This window comes from Schistocerca americana, chromosome 1 (assembly GCF_021461395.2).
Source record: "Schistocerca americana isolate TAMUIC-IGC-003095 chromosome 1, iqSchAmer2.1, whole genome shotgun sequence".
In the NCBI taxonomy this organism is placed as follows: domain Eukaryota; kingdom Metazoa; phylum Arthropoda; class Insecta; order Orthoptera; family Acrididae; genus Schistocerca; species Schistocerca americana.
In genome coordinates, this window is record NC_060119.1 from 812760974 (window position 1) to 812785835 (window position 24862).

The following is a 24862-nucleotide window of genomic DNA, read 5'->3' on the forward strand; positions in this document are numbered from 1 at the left end:
CCAATGAGTCCTGTGCATATTTCTGTGCAACTTCTGAGACCTTGGATTGCAAGTAATATTTTTTTAAACTAAAACTCCTGTTATGGTTATGTGCCAGTGATCTTGTTTTTATTTTTTCAAGCAATGAGCTTTCTAGCTTATAATTTTTCCATATTTTTTTTGTTTCCACTTCATAGCATGTGTTTTCCTCTCAACCATTTTCCCTCTTTTATGCTTTGAAATAGAGTTTGTAGATATTACACGGAGTTATTCATGTATTTTACATTCTTATTATTGACAAATGGACAATACCAGAACTTAATGGAGAAGGCTCTCATCATCTATATTTATCAGGTTCAGACCTATGAAAATAACGCACATTATAAAATTAAAGTTATCCATTGTCAGAAGTTTATTATGTATATCTTCGTTTATGAGTAATTCTTTTATGACTCACTAATCAGAGGATGAAAGAATGATAACATTTTAATTCTTTAGGGCCTGCCTTGTTTCTACAATACAGTCAACAGGAGCAGCACAAAGCACTATAAAACTAGTGGCCACTAATCTAATTGCCAATGGAAATATTGGTGAAGGCATACAATTACTGTGCCTCATTGGTAAAGGCCTGGATGCTTGCCGTTACCTGCTCTCATACAGTATGTGGGAGCAAGCTGTATGGTTGGCCAAAGCCATATTACCTCAGCAGGAGATGCAGGAGATTTTCCGCAAGTGGGCAGATCATCTTTGGACTTCAGCACAGAAGGTATTATTCTACAATAGCTACTTCCTCAAGTGCAATAAGGAGTCCAGATGATTTATTCTTGAGAAAGAAGAGTGGGGCGGGAAGGGGGGGGTGTAAGGGGGGGGGGGGGGTTGACAGGAGAGATTACTGAGATAGGTGAAAATTTAGTGGTAAAATATTGTACTTCATGCATTTATCAAAATGACAAGAAGAATTATCCATCACATTAAAAAAGAATTCAATTTGATTGATGGGTGTTGATAGAGATTTATACATATATAGCTTTTGCCAACATATTCTGTTATTCAGTTTTCTTTGTTCATCTTTGTCCTATTTTATTTTGATATTTTGTCCCTCACTTTTTATCTATTCTATATTACCAGTAACATTTCTGGTTTTCCTTTATAGCTTATTCCTCTTTCTCACATTTTATTTTCCTTTTATATCCTGTTTTTCTCTCCCACTCTCTTTTATCTTTGGAAATACACTTTTTTTTACTTCTTCCCAGCAATTTTTTTTATTTATAATATTCAGAACTAAAACTGTAATCTGTTAATATGACAGGACTTCAATGTCACCCATGACTGTATGGCCTTGGTCAGATCATTGCCACAGTTTCACTGCAGCTGGACATGACATTGCATGTGGTCTGTATACTGCCAGAATTTCATGGGGAATCTGTGCAAAATTTAGATGTTTCGCCCACAAGAATTATATTGTCCAGTGTACTTCAGCTTTGGAGTTAATTTCCAGTTGCTGTGCCATTTCAGTCGTCACACAATTTGGTGCATCTCTTATTTTTACCACAGCAGAACTCTGTATGCAGGAAACCTGGAACATATACTCTCTTGTACAATGTGCCTCTCTGTTGCACAGTGGTCTTAGTGGGAGACAACATGTGTAACTTTTTTTCTGAAGTCAAACAATGGAAAATCCTGAATGGAATGGAACAACATTATGAAAAGGAAAGTTGCGACTCACCATATGCTGAGTCACAGATAGGTACAACAAAAAAGGCTGTCACAAATAAATAAAGCTTTCAGCCATTAAGGCCATCGTCAACAATAGACATAGGCGCACACACACAACACACTCAAACGCAACTCTCACACACGACTGCAGTGTTGGGCAACTAAAACCACACTGCGAGCAGCAGCACCAGTGCGTGATGTGTGTGGTGACTTGGTGAGGGTAAGGAGGATGCAGGGGTGGGGAGGGAGAGGGATAGTATGGTGGGGGTGGCAGAAAGTAAAGTGCTGCCTGCAGGTTAGACAGAGGGTAGAGGATGGGTGGGGGGGGGGGGGGGGGGGGGAGTAATAGAAACGGAGAGAAGTAAAAAGACTGAGTGTGATGGAATGATGGCTGTATAGTGCTGGAATGGGAACAGGGAAGATGCTGGATGACTGAGGACAGTGACTAACGAAGGTTGAGGCCAGGATGGTTACGGGAATGTAGGATGTATTGTAGGGAGAATTCCCATTTGTGCAATTCAGAAAAGCTGGTGTTGGAGGGAAGGATCCACATGGCACAGGCTGTGAAGCAGTCATTGAAATGAAGGATGTCATGTTTGGCAGTGCGTTCAGCATCAGGATGGTCCACTTATTTCGTGGCCACAATTTGTTTGTGGCCATTCATACGGAGAGATAGCTTGTTGATTGTCATGCCCACTCAGAATGCAGCACAGTGGTTGCAGCTTAGCTTGTAGATCACATGACTGTTTTCACAGGTAGCCCTGCCTTTGATGGGATATGTGATGTTTGTAGTTTGTAAGTAAATGAGTACTAAAGCCATTTAGTGTTAAAATTTCTGCATTATGGCAATTCACTCTTTTACTAACAGAATGCCCATCTAGTAATGAAGAATGAATAAAAATATTGTCTGTGGCTTTGCTACTGTTCCCCTGCACCCTAGTCGGGAGGGGGGGGACAGGTTGCATCAGATGATATGAATTTATGAGATCTACCACCATCCTTTTTCTTGCACCATCATATACAAAATTTATATTGAAGTCACCACATATAACTAATTTCTGGTAATTCCTACAAATGGAATCAAGAAAACTCTCTAACTTGAGCAGAAATGCTCTGAAATCAGAGTTAGAGGGCCTATAAACAGCAACAATTAGAAGTTTAGTTTCACTAAATTCAACTGCTCCTGTACAACATTCAGATATCTGTTCAGTGCAGTGCTGTGATACGTCTATGGACTCAAATGGAATACTGTTTTTTACGTACATAACCACTGCCCCACCCCACAAGGAATTCCTTGAAACACAGCCAGCTAATTTGCGTCCTGGTAAAGGAAGCCCCTGAATTGTCAAATTATTTAAGTGGTGCTCTGATATACGAATAATTTCAGAGTCAACATCTATAAGCAATTCACAAACTTTATCTCTAACACCTCTTATATTTTGATGAAATATGCTAATTCCTTCTCTACTTGGAAACGTTATATCCTCTGAAGGTGAGCCCTTAGAGGGACTTCCTTTAAGCAGATATACGTATCAGCTGACTTCAATCTAAGAAAGTGCAGCTCTAACACCAACTACTACAGGAATTTTTCCATGAGTTATCCCACAACCACCCCCTACACTGTCACCTATAGGCTTTGCCAGCCTCCCCTTCCCACACCTATTGCGGTACTGATCGATCCAACTGGCATCACTGAGATGTGACCCATGCCCTCTGCTATCAGCGCCTTCCCCAGCCCCATGTTAACATGCCTAACAGACACGTTAAGATGAGGCCGATCATCACGCTGAAACAGTTGCACAAAATGCACATTAGTGCCACCAGTTTGAGGAGCTATCTTCGCTCATACCCCTGTAGTAGCTATACATCCTCCAACCCCCACCTACTCCAGTCTGGTCACCAACTACCAAAAACAGGGCTGCATGTGAAACCTGTCTCGTGATCTACAACCTAAGCTGCAACCACTGTGCTTTCTATGTATGCATGACAAGCAACAAGCTGTCTCTCCACATGAACGGCAATCGAAAAACTGTGGCCAAGAAACAAGTGGTCACCCTGTTGCTGAACACACTGCCAAATGTGACATCCTTCATTTCAATGACTGCCTCACAGCCTGTGCCATGTGGATCTGTCCCACCAACACCAGCTTTCCTGAATTGCGCAGGTGGGAACTTTGCCTGCAATATGTCCTACGTTTCCATAACCCTCCTGGCCTCAACCTTCATTAGTCACTGTCCTCACCCATCCAGCCCCTTCCCTGTTCCCATTCCAGCACTACACAGCCATCATTACACCATCACACTCAGTCTGTTTACTTCTCTCCTTTTCCGCTATCCATCCCCTCCCCTTCCCCACCAACCTCTGTTTAATCTGGAGCACTTCATTGTCCGCCACCCGTGCCTTACTATCCCTCCCCCTCCCTGCCACAGTCCCCTCCATACCCCCACCTAGTCACCACTCCCATCATGCACTGGTGCTGCTGCTCGAAGTGTGATTTCAGTTGCCTGAGGCTGCAGTCATGTGTATGAGTTGCGTTTGTGCGCTCGCGCGCGCGCTCGCGCGCGCGCGCGTATGTGTGTGTGTGTGTGTGTGTGTGTGTGTGTGTGTGTGTCAGTTGTTGATGAAGGCCATAATGGCCAAAAGCTTTATTTATTTGTGACAGTCTTTTGTTGTGCCTATCTGCGACTCAGCATCTGTGCTATTTGGTAAGTGGCAACTTTCATTTTCTTAATATTGTTACTTTTTGAAGGCCCTATTTCAACAACTTAATACATGTCAGTTTACTTTGTGCTTTATTCCACATCTATACTGCTCTCCCATCTTTCCTTTCACATACAGATGGAGGAACCTCTGTGTTCATAAAGCTGGGATTTAACAATATTTTGTTCATATTTGTTGCATTAATGCCATTAGTTGTTTTGGTAAAGAGGCGTAGTCTACTTCAAGTAGGATAAACTTTCTGAAAGAAAGTTTTTTATGAAAATTACCCAGAAAACTACAAACAGCAAACATAAATTCCACATTCATTCTGCTTCAAAAGCTGTATGTTAAGCATACTTTCCATTAATAGTGCAGAGACTCTGATTTCTATAGCTTTAAAAATGAATCAGAAATTTTATATTATTGATACAGGGTATAATGAATGTGTATCGTGTGAAACATGATGTTTAATAAGTGGTGTAATAACACTGGCTGCTTTTCTTTACATTTTGCAGACAGCTAAAATATATTTGACTGATTGATGATGATCTTTTATTTGAAAGCAAAGATGTGTTTTGTGTGCCTCATGCATGTAGCCAAAGTACAGATCAAAAGTATGTGGATACCTTCTAGTGGACATTAGTATAGGGTGGTTCTGTCCTCTGTGAACCAAGCAAGCTGAAGCAATGGTCAGCACATGGACGTTAATTCGGGAGGGTGATAGTTCAAATCCACTTCTGGCCATCCTGATTTAGGTTTTGATTTCCCGAAATCATTTCAGGCAAATGCCAGGATGGTTGGATGGTTCCTTTGAAAGGGCGCAGCCAAGTTCCTTCCCCATCCTTCCATAATCTGATCCGACTGATGATCTCGCTGTTGGGTCCCTTCCCCCAAATCAACCAACCAATCATACCTGCCTTTATGATGGTTATAAATCTGCTGGGGACACTTTCGATGATGTCTTATTGTCTGTGGAGGAATGGCAGCTCCTGCTTCACCAAAGACCAGGGAAGTTAGTAACATTAGGTGTTAGATTCTTGAGTGAAGTCGATATTGTAACTCTTCCTAAAGGTGTCCCATTGGGATCAGGTCAGAACACAGGGCAGGCAAGTTGATTTCAGCAGTTTTACTGTCCACAGACCTTTGCCTTGTAGATGCTGCTTTATGATGATGCATTGTCACGCTAATAAAACCACTCATTGCCCCTGAACTGTTCCTCTGCTGTACAAAGTACACAATGCAGTAAAATGTTTTCATATCTTTCCACATTTATCATTTTCTTAAGTGAAATAGAGGGACCCCAACCTAACCTTGCAAAATACGCCCATACTGTAACATCACCTCCGTACATCACATTGACTCTACACATGGTGATAGAGAATGTTCTATAGGTGTTTGTCAAATCCAAACCCTTACATCTGATTGTCACAGAATACAGCATGATTCATTACTCATTCCCAGTCATATGCTATCCAGTGTTGTTGTTCTTACATCACCATAAGCTTTGGTTGCCACTGACTACAGAAATGTGTGGCTTATGAGGAGCTGCTTGATTATTCTGCCCCATTCCTTTTAGTTCCCTACATGCAGTCATTGTGCTAGTTAGACTGCAGGTAACATTTGAAAAATCATGAGTGATTTTTTTCCACTGATTCCATGTGATTTTTTACAACCACCCCCAACAATGCTCGATGATACTTGTCTGTTGGTACATGAGGTCTACCAGTTCTTGGTTTAGCTGTGGTTATTCCTTCGCATACCCTCTTCACAGTCACATCACCAACACTTGATTTGAACAGCTTTAGAAGGCTTGAAATGCCCCTGCTGGATTTGTTATTCGGGTTACATCCAGTGCCTAGGCCATGTTCAAAGTCACCGAGCTCTTGCGAATGATCCATTCTTGTGTTACTGTTTTCCTACTGGCAACACAATGTGCCCCATCTACTTTTATGCTGGTGGGTCCACGTTTTGTGACATCTAGTGGTGAATTATGAATTACACAAGAGTGTCTGCATACATTTTGTCAAATAATGTATACCAATTTTAGCTTCTCTTGTCGTCCATTTCCCCTCATACATACCATCCATTCAAAGTCTTCATACCAGCTCTCCACAGAATTTTGCTCCATAGGGATTAAGAAAAGAATTAAGTGGAATGCCTACAGGAGATACAAAGGTAGTTGTAGAAGAATCAGGAAGATCTAAAATAAGGTTTCATACCCACAGAACATTGGTTTAAGATCTATTGTTATGACAGACGTAAGGGCTGGACAGTAAGTTGGAGGATCCTACCCTGATACTGCTCACTGCTGTGGGGGTGAGAATGATGGATACCATGGAATTGACTAGGTTACTTTGAATTAAATATGAATGTGGAAATGTGTCTGTGATTTTGTTGATAAAAAAATTTTATGCTGAGATTTTGGTTATGAAGAAAGAGGGGGACATGTGTAAAGCAGTTCTGATAAATTCTCTAAACTAAATTATTTAAAAATTTTTGCACCACCTGCATATCTATGGACATGCATTAGCTTTGATTCAGGGGGAACAAAAATGAAAGAACAACTCTTATGAAACTGAAAAAATTCTTGTGAAGTAGAAACAAAAATATCCAGAATAAAGGCATTCTGTTTGGAAGTGTACACCTTTGCACATCTGTAAAATCGAAGTCTGTTGGTTGATAACATTGACCACCATGCTACTCCACTTTGTCTATTCTAACACACTTGAATTATATGTGGCATGCTGTCCACAAGGCAACCAAGACATTACTGCTCGAGCTCGTCTCACTCTGCAACAGCAGCCCTACCTAGGTCGTCCAATGTATGAAGACAGTTCCTATCCTACAAGGATTCGCTGCAGGTTTCAGTTGGCCCCAATCATGCTCATTTGAGTTAATATCAGCATTCTATTCAGTTGATTTCTGCTGGTACTGGACAAAAGTAATTACATGATGGGAATAGTGTGCTCATACATTACTGTCTTGAAAGATGAACTTGTTCCTAGAATGTTTATTGTAGGGCTGGACATTAGGTCGGAGGATCTTATCCTGATATTGCTCAGCCCTAATATTACCTTTTATAGTGACAAGAGGCATGTAACACCTGTACATGATACCAGCCCAAAACATGATTGATCCACCTCTCTGCCAAACTAGTAGGACTGCGTGCCCTGAGACATGCATTCGTTCTTGCCACCACCACATTAATCTGCATTGATCATTAGGAATCTGACAGATCTTGCACCTGTGGGTGAAGGCAGCTTCCAGTTAATGATCCAGATTCCATTCCAGGCATTACCAAGCACACCTGCTTTTCACAACCTGGTGTTGGATTGTTTCTGCTGTTGTTCATACGGATGCCTAAAGCTCAAATTGATCATGCGGAGACAGTTGCAACTCTCTGAGCCGCCTTTGCCTCCAAAAAGGCAGCATGCTGTTCTGTTGCATTTTCCTCACAATATATACAAGCCACACTTTATAGCATACAGTCTTCAGCTGGTGTTGTTGACTGCTAGTGAACAAGAGGCAAATCCTCAAAATTTTGTGTCTCACTGTATTGGTTCGAACTATGTCATTGCAGTGTTCACCAATTTGGTGAGCAACTTCCCATGATGAATTTGATGATTAATTATGCACACATGATCTAAGCTTGAAATGACCTTTTGAGGCATGTTGGGAAACTAAACAGTGTACTGTGTATAGAAGTTATTATGTCCTCCTCATCACTGAAGACACAGCATGCTCTGCTGACTGCACAGAGAATTCACGTTTACTGTAACTCCATTATCAGATAGCTGTAGATAGCAATTTCATCTTCTAAAAAGAGTATCAAGAAAGAAGTTGTAATTGAGGCAGGGAGGACTGGGCAGGTCATGAGTTTGTCCTAAAGCTTTTTTGAGCACTTTTTGACTGTGATTGTCTCAGTAGTTGGGTTTCCAACTGTTTGCAGAAAATGATCGTAACTAATTTATTTATGAATGCAATAGCATAGATATAATTGCTTATCACTGGAAATGTGTTATTTATACACATCTTATTTCAAATCATATACCATGATTAACCACTTCAATGAACATTACCATTTTAACTATGGCTCTAGAATTTGGCCCTTAAGGGCAGAATGCATAGAAAACAAATGCAAAGATTGTCTTTGTGGAAAATGTTTTCTGTGCATCCATGACTTTAACATATGACAAATTAAACCCTCATTTAGACTAATTTGTTGTGAAACTGTAAAATATGAACAAATGCATCTAATGAATTATTGTGGTTGGAATGATGTTGAATATGTGTTAGCATATACAAGTGCCTGTTTTAGCAGTTGCTTTCTCCAGCTTTTTGATTAGTTCCAAGAAGTCCAGTCTCTTGTCGTCATTCATTTAATTCTGCACTTATAAATTTCATTGACATTGCTACTCCACAGAAGCCTCTTGTCCTTGTTGGGATTGTGCACCTGCACCTGCACCTGCACATTGGCTGTCATTATCTATCAGTATCACATATTGTAGAAAGAAATGATTGTGATATCTTAAAATGATCCATGCATGAGTTGAGTTGTCGCGGTCTCCTTTCTTTTATCGTTCTTCTAAATATCCTTCTCAGTCCCCTCTCTCCATCTTTTGCACAACCGGCCTTACCAATGTAGAAAGGGAGAGGAATTACTTATTTTTTCCATGTTAATCTGTACATCAATGAAGACCATGTTTTTGTCCCATAAGTGGTAGTTACAATTCCTTTTATGCTGTATTTTATATACAGCAAGCTTAGTTATTCTACCTTCTGAACTATGACTATGATTTAATTAATTTCTGTTGAAGATGAAATACATTTTGTTTCCTCTAGCCCTAAAGATATTTTGTCATTCATCTAAATTACATTACATTCTTGTCTGGTGGTGCCATGATCGATTAGGCTCTGTGACCATCTCTCTCTTACTCCTGTAGGCACCCAAGATTCAAAATATTTCTCTCACTGTCTTAATACTACACGCTACAGCTGTAACAATGGTGAGAAATACCTCGTGAGGGATTTGTCATTTGTGAAACAGTGCACATCTCGCATGAATTCACTCAAGCACTCAAATCTCAAAGTTTATCTTAGGATAAATAGAGGAAGGTAAACAGTCCATTCTGGTAACACACACTGACTTGATCCATTGTTCAACTAATCCAGCCATGTACATACTATTACCCAATTCTTAAGAATTCCGTAAATGAATACTCATTTCATGAATGGAGACTCATTCCACAGCATTCATTAGTGAAGACTCATTCCAAAGCATGTACTTTTCTCCAACTACATTGTAGTAGTAATGTCTTATTTTTTGTGTGTTTCAGCCCCCTTATTACTTTGTATTTTCTTTTCTTTTCTTATATTTTTCTCTGATTTTTAAGTTTTAGAAAAATAATGAGAGAAAAACATGTTTTCGTTACATATCATTTTAATGTTTCTCTAAATAAACATCTTGTAAAATCTACATGTAAAGAAGAGCTTTCATGACAAATTGGGTTAATATGGACAAATAGAGATTAATCTGATGTGCTGTTTGACAGCTTTGTAGTGAAACTACAGATATAAGTGATCATTTTGTTGGATGTGCTTCATGAACAAACCACTTTTTTTTATGTTGGTTCATCTTGGAACTCCCAAAGAGTTGATTATACTGCTGCCCATTTGAATGTATCCAAGTTTCATCTTCTGTTAACAGTTGTGAATTTTTTTGTCAAATTTTTTGAACATTTCCTTACACCAATTGACATTAGCCTGATTTAGAGCTTTGGATAAATTATATGGAACCGATTAGAAACAATTTTTTTCTTACAGAAAAAAGTTTACACAGATATCAAATGTTCTGCAGTCTTCAATGTGCCGAAGGCTGCCTCTGTCTGACTGCAAATCACATGCCAATCCTTTTCAGTCATGTAGAACACAATGTTGATGTTTGGAACAACTAGTTTTGGTTGACTGTCATGAAATTCATCCCATGACCATGATTAAATCCTGTAAACCGATTTCAAATAGTCTTATCTCAAGGCAATTGATTAACAAAAACTGTACGAAGCATTTTGAGGGGTTATTGTTGATTTAACTTTCACAAAAATCATAAAATTCATGCTTTGAAGTGTCATTTTTTCACAATACTATCTCTTTAAATGCTTCTCATAAACAAATTTCTTGGCCAAGTTATTATATGTCATTGTTTTAAGAATAAGAAGTGACAAATTTTAAAATATTAGTAATGTTGCATCTCAGTAATCCCACCCATCTAGTGGACATTCGTAAAAACTTAAATGACAAAGGTCATATCTCTCATTTTACCTGTCTCATACCCTCCCTATTATCCCATTTGAATCAAATTCTGCAGCTAATCTAATTTGAGTATTTTTGGTTTTTATGATGTTCTCTCCTACAGAATCATCCTTTACAGTTTGAGTTATTCTGTAGCACAATTAAAAGTACTTTAATCACAACAAAAGTTCATTGTCTATATAATTCACAAAATTCTGTCCAACACAAATCTTGATGAATTGTTTAGGTGCTGTGAAGCATTTGCTTGTAAACCCGCCACATATTTTCTTTTGCTGCTGTAGTGGATGGGCTCAGTCCGAAGGTGGTGTGATATTCGAAGTCCTTTGTGACATTTCCCATTGTAAGATCCACAACATATGGTCTCATTGTTCTATACTTTTAGTCACAGTAGGTACACACATTTTATTTAGTTACTATAGTCCAGGTCAGAAAGGAACCTTGTCATCAGGTTAGAGTATGGAACTAGTCACTATTGGTTCATGTTATCACTAATAGTGATCAATGTGTTAAATCATAAATGTATAAATAAATAATAATAAATAAATAAATGCTTTATTTGGCCATAATAACTTAATAGTTGTGGACATAGTCCATTTACAAACGCGAGAACATTAAAAATGTTTAGAAGTAAAGATAAATTCTACACAATAACATTAGAAATCTTTGATGGAGTACAAGCATTAACAATTAACAGTTGCTTTAATTTTGTCTTAAATATGTTTCCTTTTAACAATTTTATATTATTTGGCAATCTGTTATAAAAGTGTCTTCCAGCAGAAAATGGACTATCATCTGTTGCTCTTTTATTCTAAATTTTATGTGGTAACACTCTCTTCTTGTTGTATTATAATTATAGATTTCACTATTGATTACACTATGCTTAATATTTTCTTTTACAATTTATGTTTATCAATTGTTTCAACTGATAGCTCTGGTTCTGTATCCACTTGCCTTGATTTATAATTAAGCAGACACTCCTCCAGAATTGTCTTGTCCTTATTTTGTGCCAATTTGTTTTTAGTGTGATTTTCTGTGATTAGGCTAATGTTCTCTGCATTATTTTGCACTGATAACTGTTTTGTAGAGCCCCAACTTATGAAGGAGGCAGCATCAGCATAATTTGCTATGTTTGAATTTCGTGGAATTATTATATCATTGGTGTACACAATAAACAAAAAAGGTCTGATAATGCTTCCCTGAGCAATTCCACAGCTAATAACTCTATAAGATCATTTTACTGTTTGTGTATGTCTCCCAGTTGTATAATACAACTTTACACATTGTCTCCTGTCAGCAAGGTATGATCTTAGCAGATCTAATGCTACTCTTCTGACTGCGTAAGTTTCTGATTTATGTAGAATAACAGAATTATTTACAGAGTCAAAAGCCTTGGATAGGTCTATAAAGGTGCCAATAACTTTGTTTCATTCATCAAGTTTATTCAATACAACTTGCAAAAATGTAGCTACAGCTGTTATTGTAGACTGGCCCTTGCTGAAACCATGCTGACAGTTTTTTAATACATTGTACTTACAGAAAAGTGATTCTAGTTGATCAAGAAGTAACCTCAGAATGAGATTTTCACTCTGCAGCAGAGTGTGTGCTGATATGAAACTTCCTGGCAGATTAAAACTGTGTGCCCATCCGAGACTCGAACTCGGGGCCTTTGCCTTTCGCGGGCAAGTGCTCTGCCGACTGAGCTACTGAAGCACGACTCACGCCCGGTCCTCATAGCTTTACTTCTGCCAGTATCTCGTCTCCTACCTTCCAAACTTTACAGAAGCTCTTCTGCGAACCTTGCAGTACTAGCACTCCTGAAAGAAAGGATACTGCAGAGACATGGCTTAGCCACAGCCTGGGGGATGTTTCCAGAATGAGATATTCACTCTGCAGCGGAGTGTGCAAGGTTCGCAGAAGAGCTTCTGTAAAGTTTGGAAGGTAGGAGACGAGATACTGGCAGAAGTAAAGCAGTGAGGACCGGGCGTGAGTCGTGCTTCGGTAGCTCAGTTGGTAGCGCACTTGCCCGCGAAAGGCAGAGGTCCCGAGTTCGAGTCTTGGTCGGGCACACAGTTTTAATCTGCCAGGAAGTTTAAAGAAGTAACCTTTCCAACAACTTACTAAGTAGTGATGTCAATGAAATAGGCATATGGTTTTGTATATCTGTAGTTTTCCCCTTTTATGCACCGGTCTTATTTCAGTGACTTTTAGCAGGTCAGGAAATGACCTCTGACTGAAAGAGCTGTTTATTAAATGTTGTAGTGGCTTTATTAATTCATTACTGCATTCTTTCAGAAATTTCACTGAGATGTTATCCCAGCCACTGAATGTATTTGCTTTTAAGTTGGAAATTTCCAACTCTGTAACACATATCAGGAAGAATGAATTACTGCCATTACTGGGATTTAGCACCTGTGGTGGGTCGATCACATCCTCCCTACTCATCTTACTAAACTGGTCTATCTCTCACATACTTCCTTTGGGTCACTCAGCAATTTTTCATTGTCACTTATTATTATGTTATTGCACACTGCATTGTCGCTCCCTCCTCTTTCCTTATTTTCTATACTCCACACCGTTTTCATAACATTACTAGATTGCCTCATATGTTCAGCATACATCTGTGCTTTTAATATTGTATAGGTTTTTCTACAGGCTTTGTATTTAAATTGGAAGTACTGCAGTTTGGTGTGTCTGAAAAGAATATATAAGTCCTTCATATCTTCCTTTAATTTTGTCATGTTGAGGGAAATTTAAGATTCCTGGAACTGCCAGTTTTCTTTAGTATTTTGGCCACTGGGCATACTCGATGAAGACAATGGGTTAATGTTGTATAAAGTTTGTCCCACTTTTCATTGATATCTTATATTTAATATAGGCCTAACTGATGCCAATTTATGTGTGCCAGGGTTTCCTTTAATGTACGATAGTCAAGCTTTCTTTTATAGGTAAATAGGCCCCTGTCAGATACTATTTCTTTTTCTGTTAGAAGCTCTAAGACTAAAGCACTATGATCCGAAATGTGATTCTCAACAGTTCTAACTACAAGGTCTTCCTTTCTTAAGTTTGTAATAGCATGATCAAAACATATCTTAGAGTCAGATGTAATTCTTGTTAGTGTTGAATTCACATGGGTTTAATTATACGACTGTAACATATCAATATATCTAAGATAATTTATACTATTAGTTAAGGAGTCTATGTTCACATCCCCTACTATTACAGTCTGTTTTTTATGGGGTGAGAGTTTGTCAACTAGTTCCTCTAAAGGACAGAAAATTTTTTTCATGTTACTGTTAGGAGATCTGTACAGACTAGCTATTATTAAACAGCTGTTTCTAAGCTTTGTTCTTATTGCAGCTATTTCAAAACCCATCTCTCATGCATGTTTATCTGCCCAATCAATTTTTTTGCACTGGACATTAATTTTGACATAAATACCAACACCCCCACCTTTCAGCTGCTTCCTACAGTAGACAGTGGCTGTTTTATAATTACTTAAATTAATGTTACTCACTTCCTTAGTTTTGCACTCTGGTTCATGCACAAGATAAATATGAGGATTACTAACACTTAAAAATTCGTCAATTTGTTCTATTTTGTTGGTAATATACACTCCTGGAAATGGAAAAAAGCACACATTGACACCGGTGTGTCAGACCCACCATACTTGCTCCGGACACTGCGAGAGGGCTGTACAAGCAATGATCACACGCACGGCACAGCGGACACACCAGGAACCGCGGTGTTGGCCGTCGAATGGCGCTAGCTGCGCAGCATTTGTGCACCGCCGCCGTCAGTGTCAGCCAGTTTGCCGTGGCATACGGAGCTCCATCGCAGTCTTTAACACTGGTAGCATGCCGCGACAGCGTGGACGTGAACCGTATGCGCAGTTGACGGACTTTGAGCGAGGGCGTATAGTGGGCATGCGGGAGGCCGGGTGGACGTACCGCCGAATTGCTCAACACGTGGGGCGTGAGGTCTCCACAGTACATCGATGTTGTCGCCAGTGGTCGGCGGAAGGTGCACGTGCCCGTCGACCTGGGACCGGACCGCAGCGACGCACGGATGCACGCCAAGACCGTAGGATCCTACGCAGTGCCGTAGGGGACCGCACCGCCACTTCCCAGCAAATTAGGGACACTGTTGCTCCTGGGGTATCGGCGAGGACCATTCGCAACCGTCTCCATGAAGCTGGGCTACGGTCCCGCACACCGTTAGGCCGTCTTCCGCTCACGCCCCAACATCGTGCAGCCCGCCTCCAGTGGTGTCGCGACAGGCGTGAATGGAGGGACGAATGGAGACGTGTCGTCTTCAGCGATGAGAGTCGCTTCTGCCTTGGTGCCAATGATGGTCGTATGCGTGTTTGGCGCCGTGCAGGTGAGCGCCACAATCAGGACTGCATACGACCGAGGCACACAGGGCCAACACCCGGCATCATGGTGTGGGGAGCGATCTCCTACACTGGCCGTACACCACTGGTGATCGTCGAGGGGACACTGAATAGTGCACGGTACATCCAAACCGTCATCGAACCCATCGTTCTACCATTCCTAGACCGGCAAGGGAACTTGCTGTTCCAACAGGACAATGCACGTCCGCATGTATCCCGTGCCACCCAACGTGCTCTAGAAGGTGTAAGTCAACTACCCTGGCCAGCAAGATCTCCGGATCTGTCCCCCATTGAGCATGTTTGGGACTGGATGAAGCGTCGTCTCACGCGGTCTGCACGTCCAGCACGAACGCTGGTCCAACTGAGGCGCCAGGTGGAAATGGCATGGCAAGCCGTTCCACAGGACTACATCCAGCATCTCTACGATCGTCTCCATGGGAGAATAGCAGCCTGCATTGCTGCGAAAGGTGGATATACACTGTACTAGTGCCGACATTGTGCATGCTCTGTTGCCTGTGTCTATGTGCCTGTGGTTCTGTCAGTGTGATCATGTGATGTATCTGACCCCAGGAATGTGTCAATAAAGTTTCCCCTTCCTGGGACAATGAATTCACGGTGTTCTTATTTCAATTTCCAGGAGTGTATTTGACACTTTGTGATATTATTTTGAGTTTACTGTCATTTATGATGTAGTTGTCAAGTACTTCGCCTCCACCTATACGTGGTGAAGGCTGTTTTACTCCAAAAAAGTTTCTGTAGGACTACTTTCTCTTGTGGACGAACTGTTTTTATATATAAGGCTTTTCAGTTTGATCCTTTGTTTTGTTATTTGATTTAATTTTTCACACAAATAACGTTCACCTGCATAAATCAAATGAAATCTGTCGTTAGTGTGTTGACCTCTATCCAACTTTCCTAATCTAGAATTGAACAATTTCCATAGTTTGAATATAGTGCCTTAATTGTAATATTTGTTTTCTTATTTACACACAAGTTGTTGATCAGACCATACCGATGCAGGACAGTAGTGGCAGTCATATTTTTCTGCTTATTTTCTTCAAGGAAATTCTTCAGAGCTTCAATGCAGACACCAGCTTCATTGCTTCCCACATCATTCGCACCACTTACACAAACTATGAAATCATTGCTACGCAGCATTTTACTTTTCAAGTTGGCACTTCATGCTGATTTATTAACGGGCAGCACTTAACAGCACAAACTTTCGCATTCCAGCATTTAACATAATACACCATTAATATTGCAGCCTCTGCCATATCATTTTTCAACACAACTGATGCAGATGAAGAATTCACAGGCAAGCACATACCTTACATGAAACCAAACTCGCCAGCTACAGCTGTGTGTGTCTTAAAACAGTGCTACTGACAGGTGCCACCCTGCTTTGTATTGTTACATAACAATATAAGGAACCTTACAAATGGCATTGTTCAAAGGGCCACACAAATACGTTTCTAATTTAGATAACACTACATTATTAAATTACCTGATATTATTAATCCCATAGAAAATATGTGGACATATTTAGATCAGCAATCAACATCCACACAATTTGATAGCTCTGCAGAATCCAGTCATCAGTGAGTGACTTCAGCTCGGTATGGCGTACGATCTTCATAATTTCACTTGATGTTGCCGTAAAATGTAGTTAGGAGATTGGTAGATGACATTTTCCTTGAAATAAAGTGACAGTGCAAAAATTCATGCTTCATACATTATTATTGTTGTTGTTGTAGTCTTCAGTCCTGATACTGGTTTGATGCAGCTCTCCATGCCAACCTATCCTGTGCAAGCTCCTTCATCTCCCAGTACCTACTGCAACCTACATCCTTCTGAATCTGCTTAGTGTATTCATCCCTTGGTCTCCCTCTACGATTTTTACCCTCCACGCTGCCCTCCAGTGCTAAATTTGTGATCCCTTGATGCCTCAGGCCATGTCCTACCAACCGATCCCTTCTTCTAGTCAAGTTGTGCCACAAACTTCTCTTCTCCCCAATCCTATTCAATACCTCCTCATTAGTTACGTGATCTACCCACCTAATCTTCAACATTCTTCTGTAGCACCACATTTCGAAAGCTTCTATTCTCTTCTTGTCCAAACTATTTATCGTCCATGTTTCACATCCATACATGGCTACACTCCATACAAATACTTTCAGAAATGACTTCCTGATACTTAAATCTATACTCAATGTTAAGAAATTTCTTTTCTTCAGAAACACTTTCCTTGCCATTGCCAGTCTACATTTTATATCCCCTCTACTTCGAGCATCATCAGTTATATTGCTCCCCAAATAGCAAAACTCCAATTTAATTCCCTCAGTATCACCCGACTTAATTAGACTACATTCCATTATCCTCATTTTGCTTTTGTTGATGTTCATCTTATGTCCTCCTTTCAAGACACTGTCCATTCTGTTCAGCTGCTCTTCCAAGTCCTTTGCTGTCTCTGACAGAATTACAATGTCATCGGCGAACCTCAAAGTTTTTATTTCTTCTCCCTGGATTTTAATACCTACTCCAAATTTTTATTTTGTTTCCTTTACTGCTTGCCCAATATACAGATTGAATAACATCGGGGAGGGGCTACAACCCTGTCTCACTCCCTTCCCAACCACTGCTTCCCTTTCATGTCCCTCGACTCTTATAACTGCCATCTGGTTTCTGTACAAATTGTAAATAGCCTTTCGCTCCCTGTATTTTACCCCTGCCACCTTCAGAATTTGAAAGAGAGTATTCCAGTCAACATTGTCAAAAGCTCTCTCTAAGTCTACAAATGCTAGAAACGTAGGTTTGCCTTTCCTTAATCTTTCATCTAAGATAAGTCGTAAGGTCAGTATTGCCTCTCGTGTTCCAATATTTCTACGGAATCCAAACTGATCTTCCCCGATGTCAGCTTCTACCAGTTTTTCCATTCGTCTGTAAAGAATTAGTGTTAGTATTTTGCAGCTGTGATTTATTAAACTGACAGTTCGGTAATTTTCACATCTGTCAACACCAGTTTTCTTTGGGATTGGAATTATTAAATTCTTCTTGAAGTCTGAGGGTATTACGCCTGTGTCGTACATCTTGCTCACCAGATGGTAGAGTTTTGTCAGGACTGGCTCTCCCAAGGCTGTCAGTAGTTCTAATGGAATGTTGTCTACTCTCGAGCCCTTGTTTCGACTCAGGTCTTTCAGTGCTCTGTCAAACTCTTCACGCAGTGTTGTATCTCCCATTTCATCTTCATCTTCATCCTCTTCCATTTCCATAATATTGTCCTCAAGTACATCGCCCTTGTATAGACCTTCTATATACTCCTTCCACCTTTCTGCTTTCCCCTCTTTGCTTAGAACAGGGTTTCCATCTGAGCTCTTGATATTCATACTAGTGGCTCTCTTTTCTCCAAAGGTCTCTTTAATTTTCCTGTAGGCTGTATCTATCTTACCCCTAGTGAGATAAGCCTCTACATCCTTACATTTTCCCTCTAGCCATGCCTGCTTAGCCATTTTGCACTTCCTGTCGATCTCATTTTTGAGTCCTCATTGTTTATTGTTTGTTTTAAATTTGAAAATGACTAAAGTGTTCTTACAACTTCTCCTTCTGGATGCCTTAGCATTTAATGTGTGCAGTGTTTGTTTGATGAAGTGAAGAGTGTATATTTATTCATTGTTGAGTAAGTGCAGTAACCTCAAGTGATTGCATCAACCTCACTATATTATGTCGTATGCTTAAATGTTACAGAATAAAGCGCTGTTGGTGTATCTGTCACTGGGAGAATTTCCACGTGTTGTGGAGCTGCTTCTAACCTTGCACAGACCAGTTCAAGCTGCTCTACTCTTGTGTGCTTGTAGAGACTTTGGAGTACCATTGCCCTCTGATATCCTTTTTCTGCAAAATTTTAATTAGAACTTAGAGTAATCAAATGCAGAAAGAATATTCTGTGTGTGTGTGTGTGTGTGTGTGTGTGTGTGTGTGTGTGTGTGTGTGTGTGGTTTTTTTTTTTTTTTTTTTTTTTTTTTTTTTTTTTTTTTTTTTTTTTTTTTTTTGAAATGACTACATTATTTTTTTAAGTTCCTTAACCAAACTTACAGTCTGTAATTACAGCAGTACAGCTGGACTTCTCAAGAGTACTTTTCTCACTGGGAAATAACAAAGCAGCCTTTGATATCAGCAGAAAAGCAGGTTCTGCTGGAGAAGCACTATGCAAAGAATTTGAAATATTACTGTCATAGATACATGAAAGTGAAATGTTACAATTTGAATGTATTTAATGTACATGTGGTAAACAGAAATAATAAAGTATAGTAAGCAGTGTAATGTGAGTATAGACCAGAAATGATCCAATATTAAAAAATAAGTCACTCTATTATGATGGGGTTTTCTATTGAAGTTACAGAAAGGCTGGACAGTACTGTTTATAGAAATACTTGGCAAATAAAATAATACTTTTAGCATTTTATCCATATTTTGCTTCTTCAGCAAGGAAAACGGGTTTGGTTGGAAATGCGAGGTGGAGGGGGAGAGGTCCCTGAACCTCAAGGTTGAGAGAGATCTGCCTATGCTGAAGAGAGAAAAAAGATAGCAAAATGAAGGAAAAGGTGTCATAGAGCAGATGAAAGGTAATGGAACTGAAGTGTTAAAACGGCTCAGCTATGGGTTGTAACTGTTTCTACAACTTCACTAATGATCGGTCACCCTGATGCTTTTCATGGGAATGGATACCTTGATTATTTTCTTATGGTCACCTTCTCATAGTGTCTTGAAGCTGTGGATCTGCTATGTGGTGCCACTCCTAGTAGTGTGTGACTTCTTGTTCATCTGCAGAGGATCGAGGACTGTAAGATATCTCGCATCTATGCCAATTTGCTACAAAATGATGTAACTGCTTTTTAAAGAACACTTCAGTATTCTGTTGCTCTTATATAACAATTACAGTATTTGGTGGACAGATCTCATATTTACCAGAAAAGAGCAGCTTCTTTCAACTGTTTCTGGGCACTATAATTTTAGTCAGCATTTCAAAACACTGCCAAGCCATGTTGCCAAAGCCTAAGAGATCCCTTCACAGCATATGGAGTCGCCCAATCGGTGTCACGCCTTGGTGATGTTCGGTGTTCACGTGTCTCGCTCCAACTCTGCACATTGGTCAAATCAGCATGTGCACAGTGGAAAATTCTCTATGTGCTAACTACCTAAACAGTGTTTTTACATGAACATCTTTCATCCCATTGAGAGGAAGAGGTGGAACAGCATATTACATCATAGATCCCCCCACTAACATGAAAGGTGTCATGTAAAATAACTTACTTAACTAATTACAGTCCTTCCGTAACATCCAAGTTTTGATAAATTATTGTCATTACTAAAATTAACCTCTCATGAGACTGAATTCAGTTTCATTTCTCCACATAACAGAGCACACACATCTTACGTCAATTCATTTTCACTATGTGATTACTAGGTTTAACGATGATTTTATTTACCTTTTGTTCACTTTTTAGCATATATTTGTACTTATTTAATTAAAGGATAAAGTGTCCTTTTCATCTCATTTCTTTGTCCTTTCCCATTTTCATTATCACATTGTTAGATTTTCATAGATCAAGAAAATCCATAAGAGGTTTGTCCTCTTTAATCAGGCTCAATCATTATTTCATTACTTTGAGTAAAAGTTTATCATTTTCTATGACAGTACAAGGTTCTCGAATTTATTGAGACAAAAATTTTTTTTAATTACTGTAAGGAGTTTCATGCTGACATTTTACTCTATACTAGTTTCCGGTTTTCAAATAGTGATAAGTTAATGTGTATGGGAAAACGAACATTCATAGATCCAGTCATCGCCCAGGTAAGTCTATGTGCTTATTTGATCCCATCTCCCCCCCCCCCCCCCCCCCCCCTTCCCCCTTCCTATCCCGTCCGTGTAATACTTGCCATTGGCCTCACTTTTAATGTGCCACAGATGTGTATAATTTTGATGACACACACAAAATGCAAAACAAAACTGAGAATAAAATCGTTTTAGTGCTTACGATTAAGATAACATGCAGAAACAAAACACTAGTGCCACTTCTCAGCTGTACTTTTGCATGGCTTTCTATAGTTTGGTAAACATTAAGCAAAGAAGTTAATACCTCATTATTCCTAAATCACAATCAAATGCCACCATTTATTCAACTGCCACCGTGTGTCAGACCATGCTTCCGTTTCTTGCAGCTCATTGTGTAACATTATTCACCGATGTTGAGGTCTTAAATAAATAATGTTATGCTTTGATTCAATCAAATGGTATGCATTAGGAGGAAATATATTTATGTTGTGTAATGCTTAGATCTTTCTTTAGCCACCTCAACAATGAGGTCCCCATATGAATTTTTCAAGACATTGGTTTTGCATCATGCCTTTTGTTATTCCATGGTTCTAAAGGCCAATTTCTCCTCTAAGAAGGTGGTAAATGGTGTTTCATAAGAGATCAGTTCCCAAGACAAAAAACCAATAGCCTCATCATAAATTGTTATAGAGTTCCTCAAAAGGCATTTTGTAATCAGCTGAATGTGTGTGCTCTTCTATGGCAGTAAGTTTGGTACAATCCGCTTAACTCCATCATAACTTTTTTCACTGGGATTATCTTATGGGAAATACGGAAAAATTTTCATACATCTTATTTTATGCCTCTCCAAGCCATGTTAAAAAAATGAGGCCATAACTTGAGATCTTATATCACACAAAAAAATCTTACATTTCCCTACTTTTTGGAGGTAGTCATTTTCTAATTTGTTCACAGTGCTTTTGGCAGATGCTTTTGATTCTGGTACAAACTGTCAAGGACTACAAAAATCTGGTAACACCAGCCTCTAGAAGCAGGCATGGTCCATACAGGGGACAGCCATGAATTCCCGTGGCTCCTTTAGTTCTCCTGACGGAATTAATCCCTGGATTGGTACACTCATTGCCCTTACTCCAAGGTGTTGGCTGCAAACTGCCACTTCCAAGAATATTATTGAAAATTACTATTTTCTGAATTTTTTCAGTACATTTTTGAACTCCTATAATGCTCATAACACTGGTAAATAAAATTTGCAAACTGAGCCAGAAACCGCAGTTTCCATTCATCTCCTTTTTCACTTATCTTAAATATGATGCTTAAGTGAATCTTTAATTGTCTTTTATCTTTGGACCGAGTAAGGTGGCGCAGTGGCCTCGCATTTGGAAGCACGATGGTTCAAATCTGCCCCGGCCATCCTGATTTAGGTACTCCGTGACTGCCCTAAATCATTTCAGGCAAATGCCAGGATGGTTCCTTTCAAAGGGCGTGGCCTATTTCCTTTCCCATCCTTCCCTAATCTGAGCTTGTGCTTCATCTCTAATAGCCTCGTTGTCAACAGGACGTTAAACACTAATCTCCTCCTCCTCTTTTATCTTTGGTGTTTCTTTCAAAGTAAACAGCTGTTTTACCAACAGAAATTACTGTTAGTGATTTGTTTTTATCGTAGTCTGCAAAATACTTGGCAGGTATTTTGTTGTGTCTTGTCTCATGTCCATACTGGCAGACATCTAAGATGATCACCCTTCCAACAACAAACTGCTGCAGGTAAATCGGGGATGTCCTAATCTGCTTTACTTTAAAAACCTCAGCACTTCATGGTCTGCCAAGAAGACTATCTTACATCCAAGTAAATAACACTGAAATGTTCTTAAAACTGCTGTCAGTGTCCTGAGATCACAAAAGTGATAGTATTATTGGTTTCCTTTCACTTATGTAATGAAATATCTCCACAGCAATACCATACTGATGTGTGTCCACAGGTATTTTTAATGGAAATGAGAAATATGTTTATTGTAGCATTTTACTATTCATCAATGCAGTTTGTAGCCTTCGAAAAGCTTGTTTACAGTTATCAGCCATTAACAGAGTGGCAATTTTCTTTAGCAACTGACCGAGGCATGATGTGTTTTGAGTCAAACCTTCAATATGGCGTCAGGAAACTAGACCCAGAAAACCTTCAAATGATTTCAATTTTGCTAAGTCTGGTGTAATCTGTTTCTTGTTGAATATGTGACCAAAATGAATTTACTTCTTGACGAAATCAGATTTCCTTACTCAGAAACTGAGAATGCTCCTCGTTGGAACATACAATAGTCAGTATCTCCTAAACAGTTTGCTGATTCATGAGCTGAGGAAGCACTGCACAGTATGTTCTTCTCTCTTTGGTGGTTCATTCACAGATTCATCATTAAGACTATCCTGTGTTGAGTGGTACTTAAGTAAATAAATTAGTGAAGTAGAAATTAGAATATAAATGAAAAACTTGGTTTAGTTTAGAGTGTTACATACTGGCATTCAGCGGGCAGAACAGCAGAACAGAAGAGACAATGACCATGAAGTCAGCAAGTTCCACATAAACGGGCGCTGTCGATTCAGCCGTCAGGGCATCGCCCGACCGGCTCACATGTTTCTCAGTTGTCGCATGTGAGCAAAGGCCCTCGCCTACATTCCAAGAGCCAATGACCGACGTTAAGAAGATTCTTCGAGAAGCTTTTCAACGTGACAGAAGAGGCAATGACCGGCTCACGTGTTTCTCAGTTGTCACATGTGAGCAAAGGCCCTCGCCTACATTCCAAGAGCCAACGACCGACATTAAGAAGATTCTTCGAGAAACTTTTCAACGTGACAGAAGAGGCAATGACCGTGAAGACGTTCACCTCCAGTAAACTGAAGTGAATAAATACGCGAGACGCAGTGGACCCGATATACGAAGACTGAGACGGAGACAGAGAGGAGAGACGAAGAAGTGAAGAAGCGTAGCAGTAGTTTTCAGTCAGTTTCGGTGCTGAAGACCGTCATGAAAGAAGAGACTGCATCATGCACAGATGCACCAAGTCTGCCGCTGTAATGGAATAGCAAGCAGCAGACTCGGCGCCAGAAGACAGAAGTTAAAAGGTATTTGAAGTCTGACCTTTATGTACCCGGGTGACTCGTGAAGATGGGAAGGAGACGGCCTCACATCAGCAGTCACCTGTGAGCTGGGATGAAGACCTGACAGCCGAAGACTGGCAAGCGGGAGTCCGTGGTTCGAGTCCGCGACACTGGCCTTCCCCCCGCCGCGCTGACGCACAACACACGCGGCCGCTTAGAGAAGAGAAACACTGGGACGCCACACCCAAGGTATCATCCGATGCAAGACTTCGCTCGCAATAATTAAACCGGCCACCTCGCGCTGCGCGTCTCCAGTCAGCTGGGCGAGACGGCGACACGAGATACACACCGCTATGCGTAATCAGACGCCGCTGCTGCCGCAGCAGAAGGCTACGCAAACGACACAGCTGCCGTTCTCCGAACCAAAACATCCAGTAAGATACAGTTGTACGAAACTTTCAATAAAAGTTATCTTATGTAAAAATGCTGTTTCATTCTATCTCATACCCCAGCCAAGGAAGAACCCACCCTGCCCACATGTTGTTAAGAGAGAAACGTTAATTTATTTAATATTTTCACCCTGACAGAATGCTTTAGAATGCTCATCCTGACAATTGACAGCATCAAAAGAGAAAACCCAGTTACATTTAGTAGCAGAAGTGCTACATTGAGTATCAGAACTGTTACACCTGAGTGCTTCTATACAGAATGTTAGGACCAGGCTGGTCATATAGGGTGAACAAAATTGTCAGTGTAATATACTTCACTACATGGCAACACTCACTTAAGATATGTTTCGTGGGAATTGATGCCATAGGTTTTATACCACCATGTAGCTGTTGTAAATGTCT

General features: G+C 40.0%; 1 protein-coding gene across 2 annotated transcripts in view; it reads left to right on the plus strand.

The window, feature by feature from the left end:
- Positions 1-19411, plus strand: part of LOC124612877 (WD repeat-containing protein 11-like) — a 222760-nt gene extending 203349 nt beyond the window's left edge. For both annotated transcript variants that reach the window (XM_047141331.1, XM_047141322.1), the window contains exons 22-24: positions 478-745; positions 18836-18971; positions 19184-19411. In XM_047141331.1, coding sequence (XP_046997287.1) covers positions 478-745; positions 18836-18971; positions 19184-19326 — 547 coding nt within the window. In that variant the 3' untranslated portion in view covers positions 19327-19411. The remainder of the gene's footprint in view (positions 1-477; positions 746-18835; positions 18972-19183) is intronic.
- The last annotated feature ends 5451 nt before the right edge of the window (positions 19412-24862 follow it).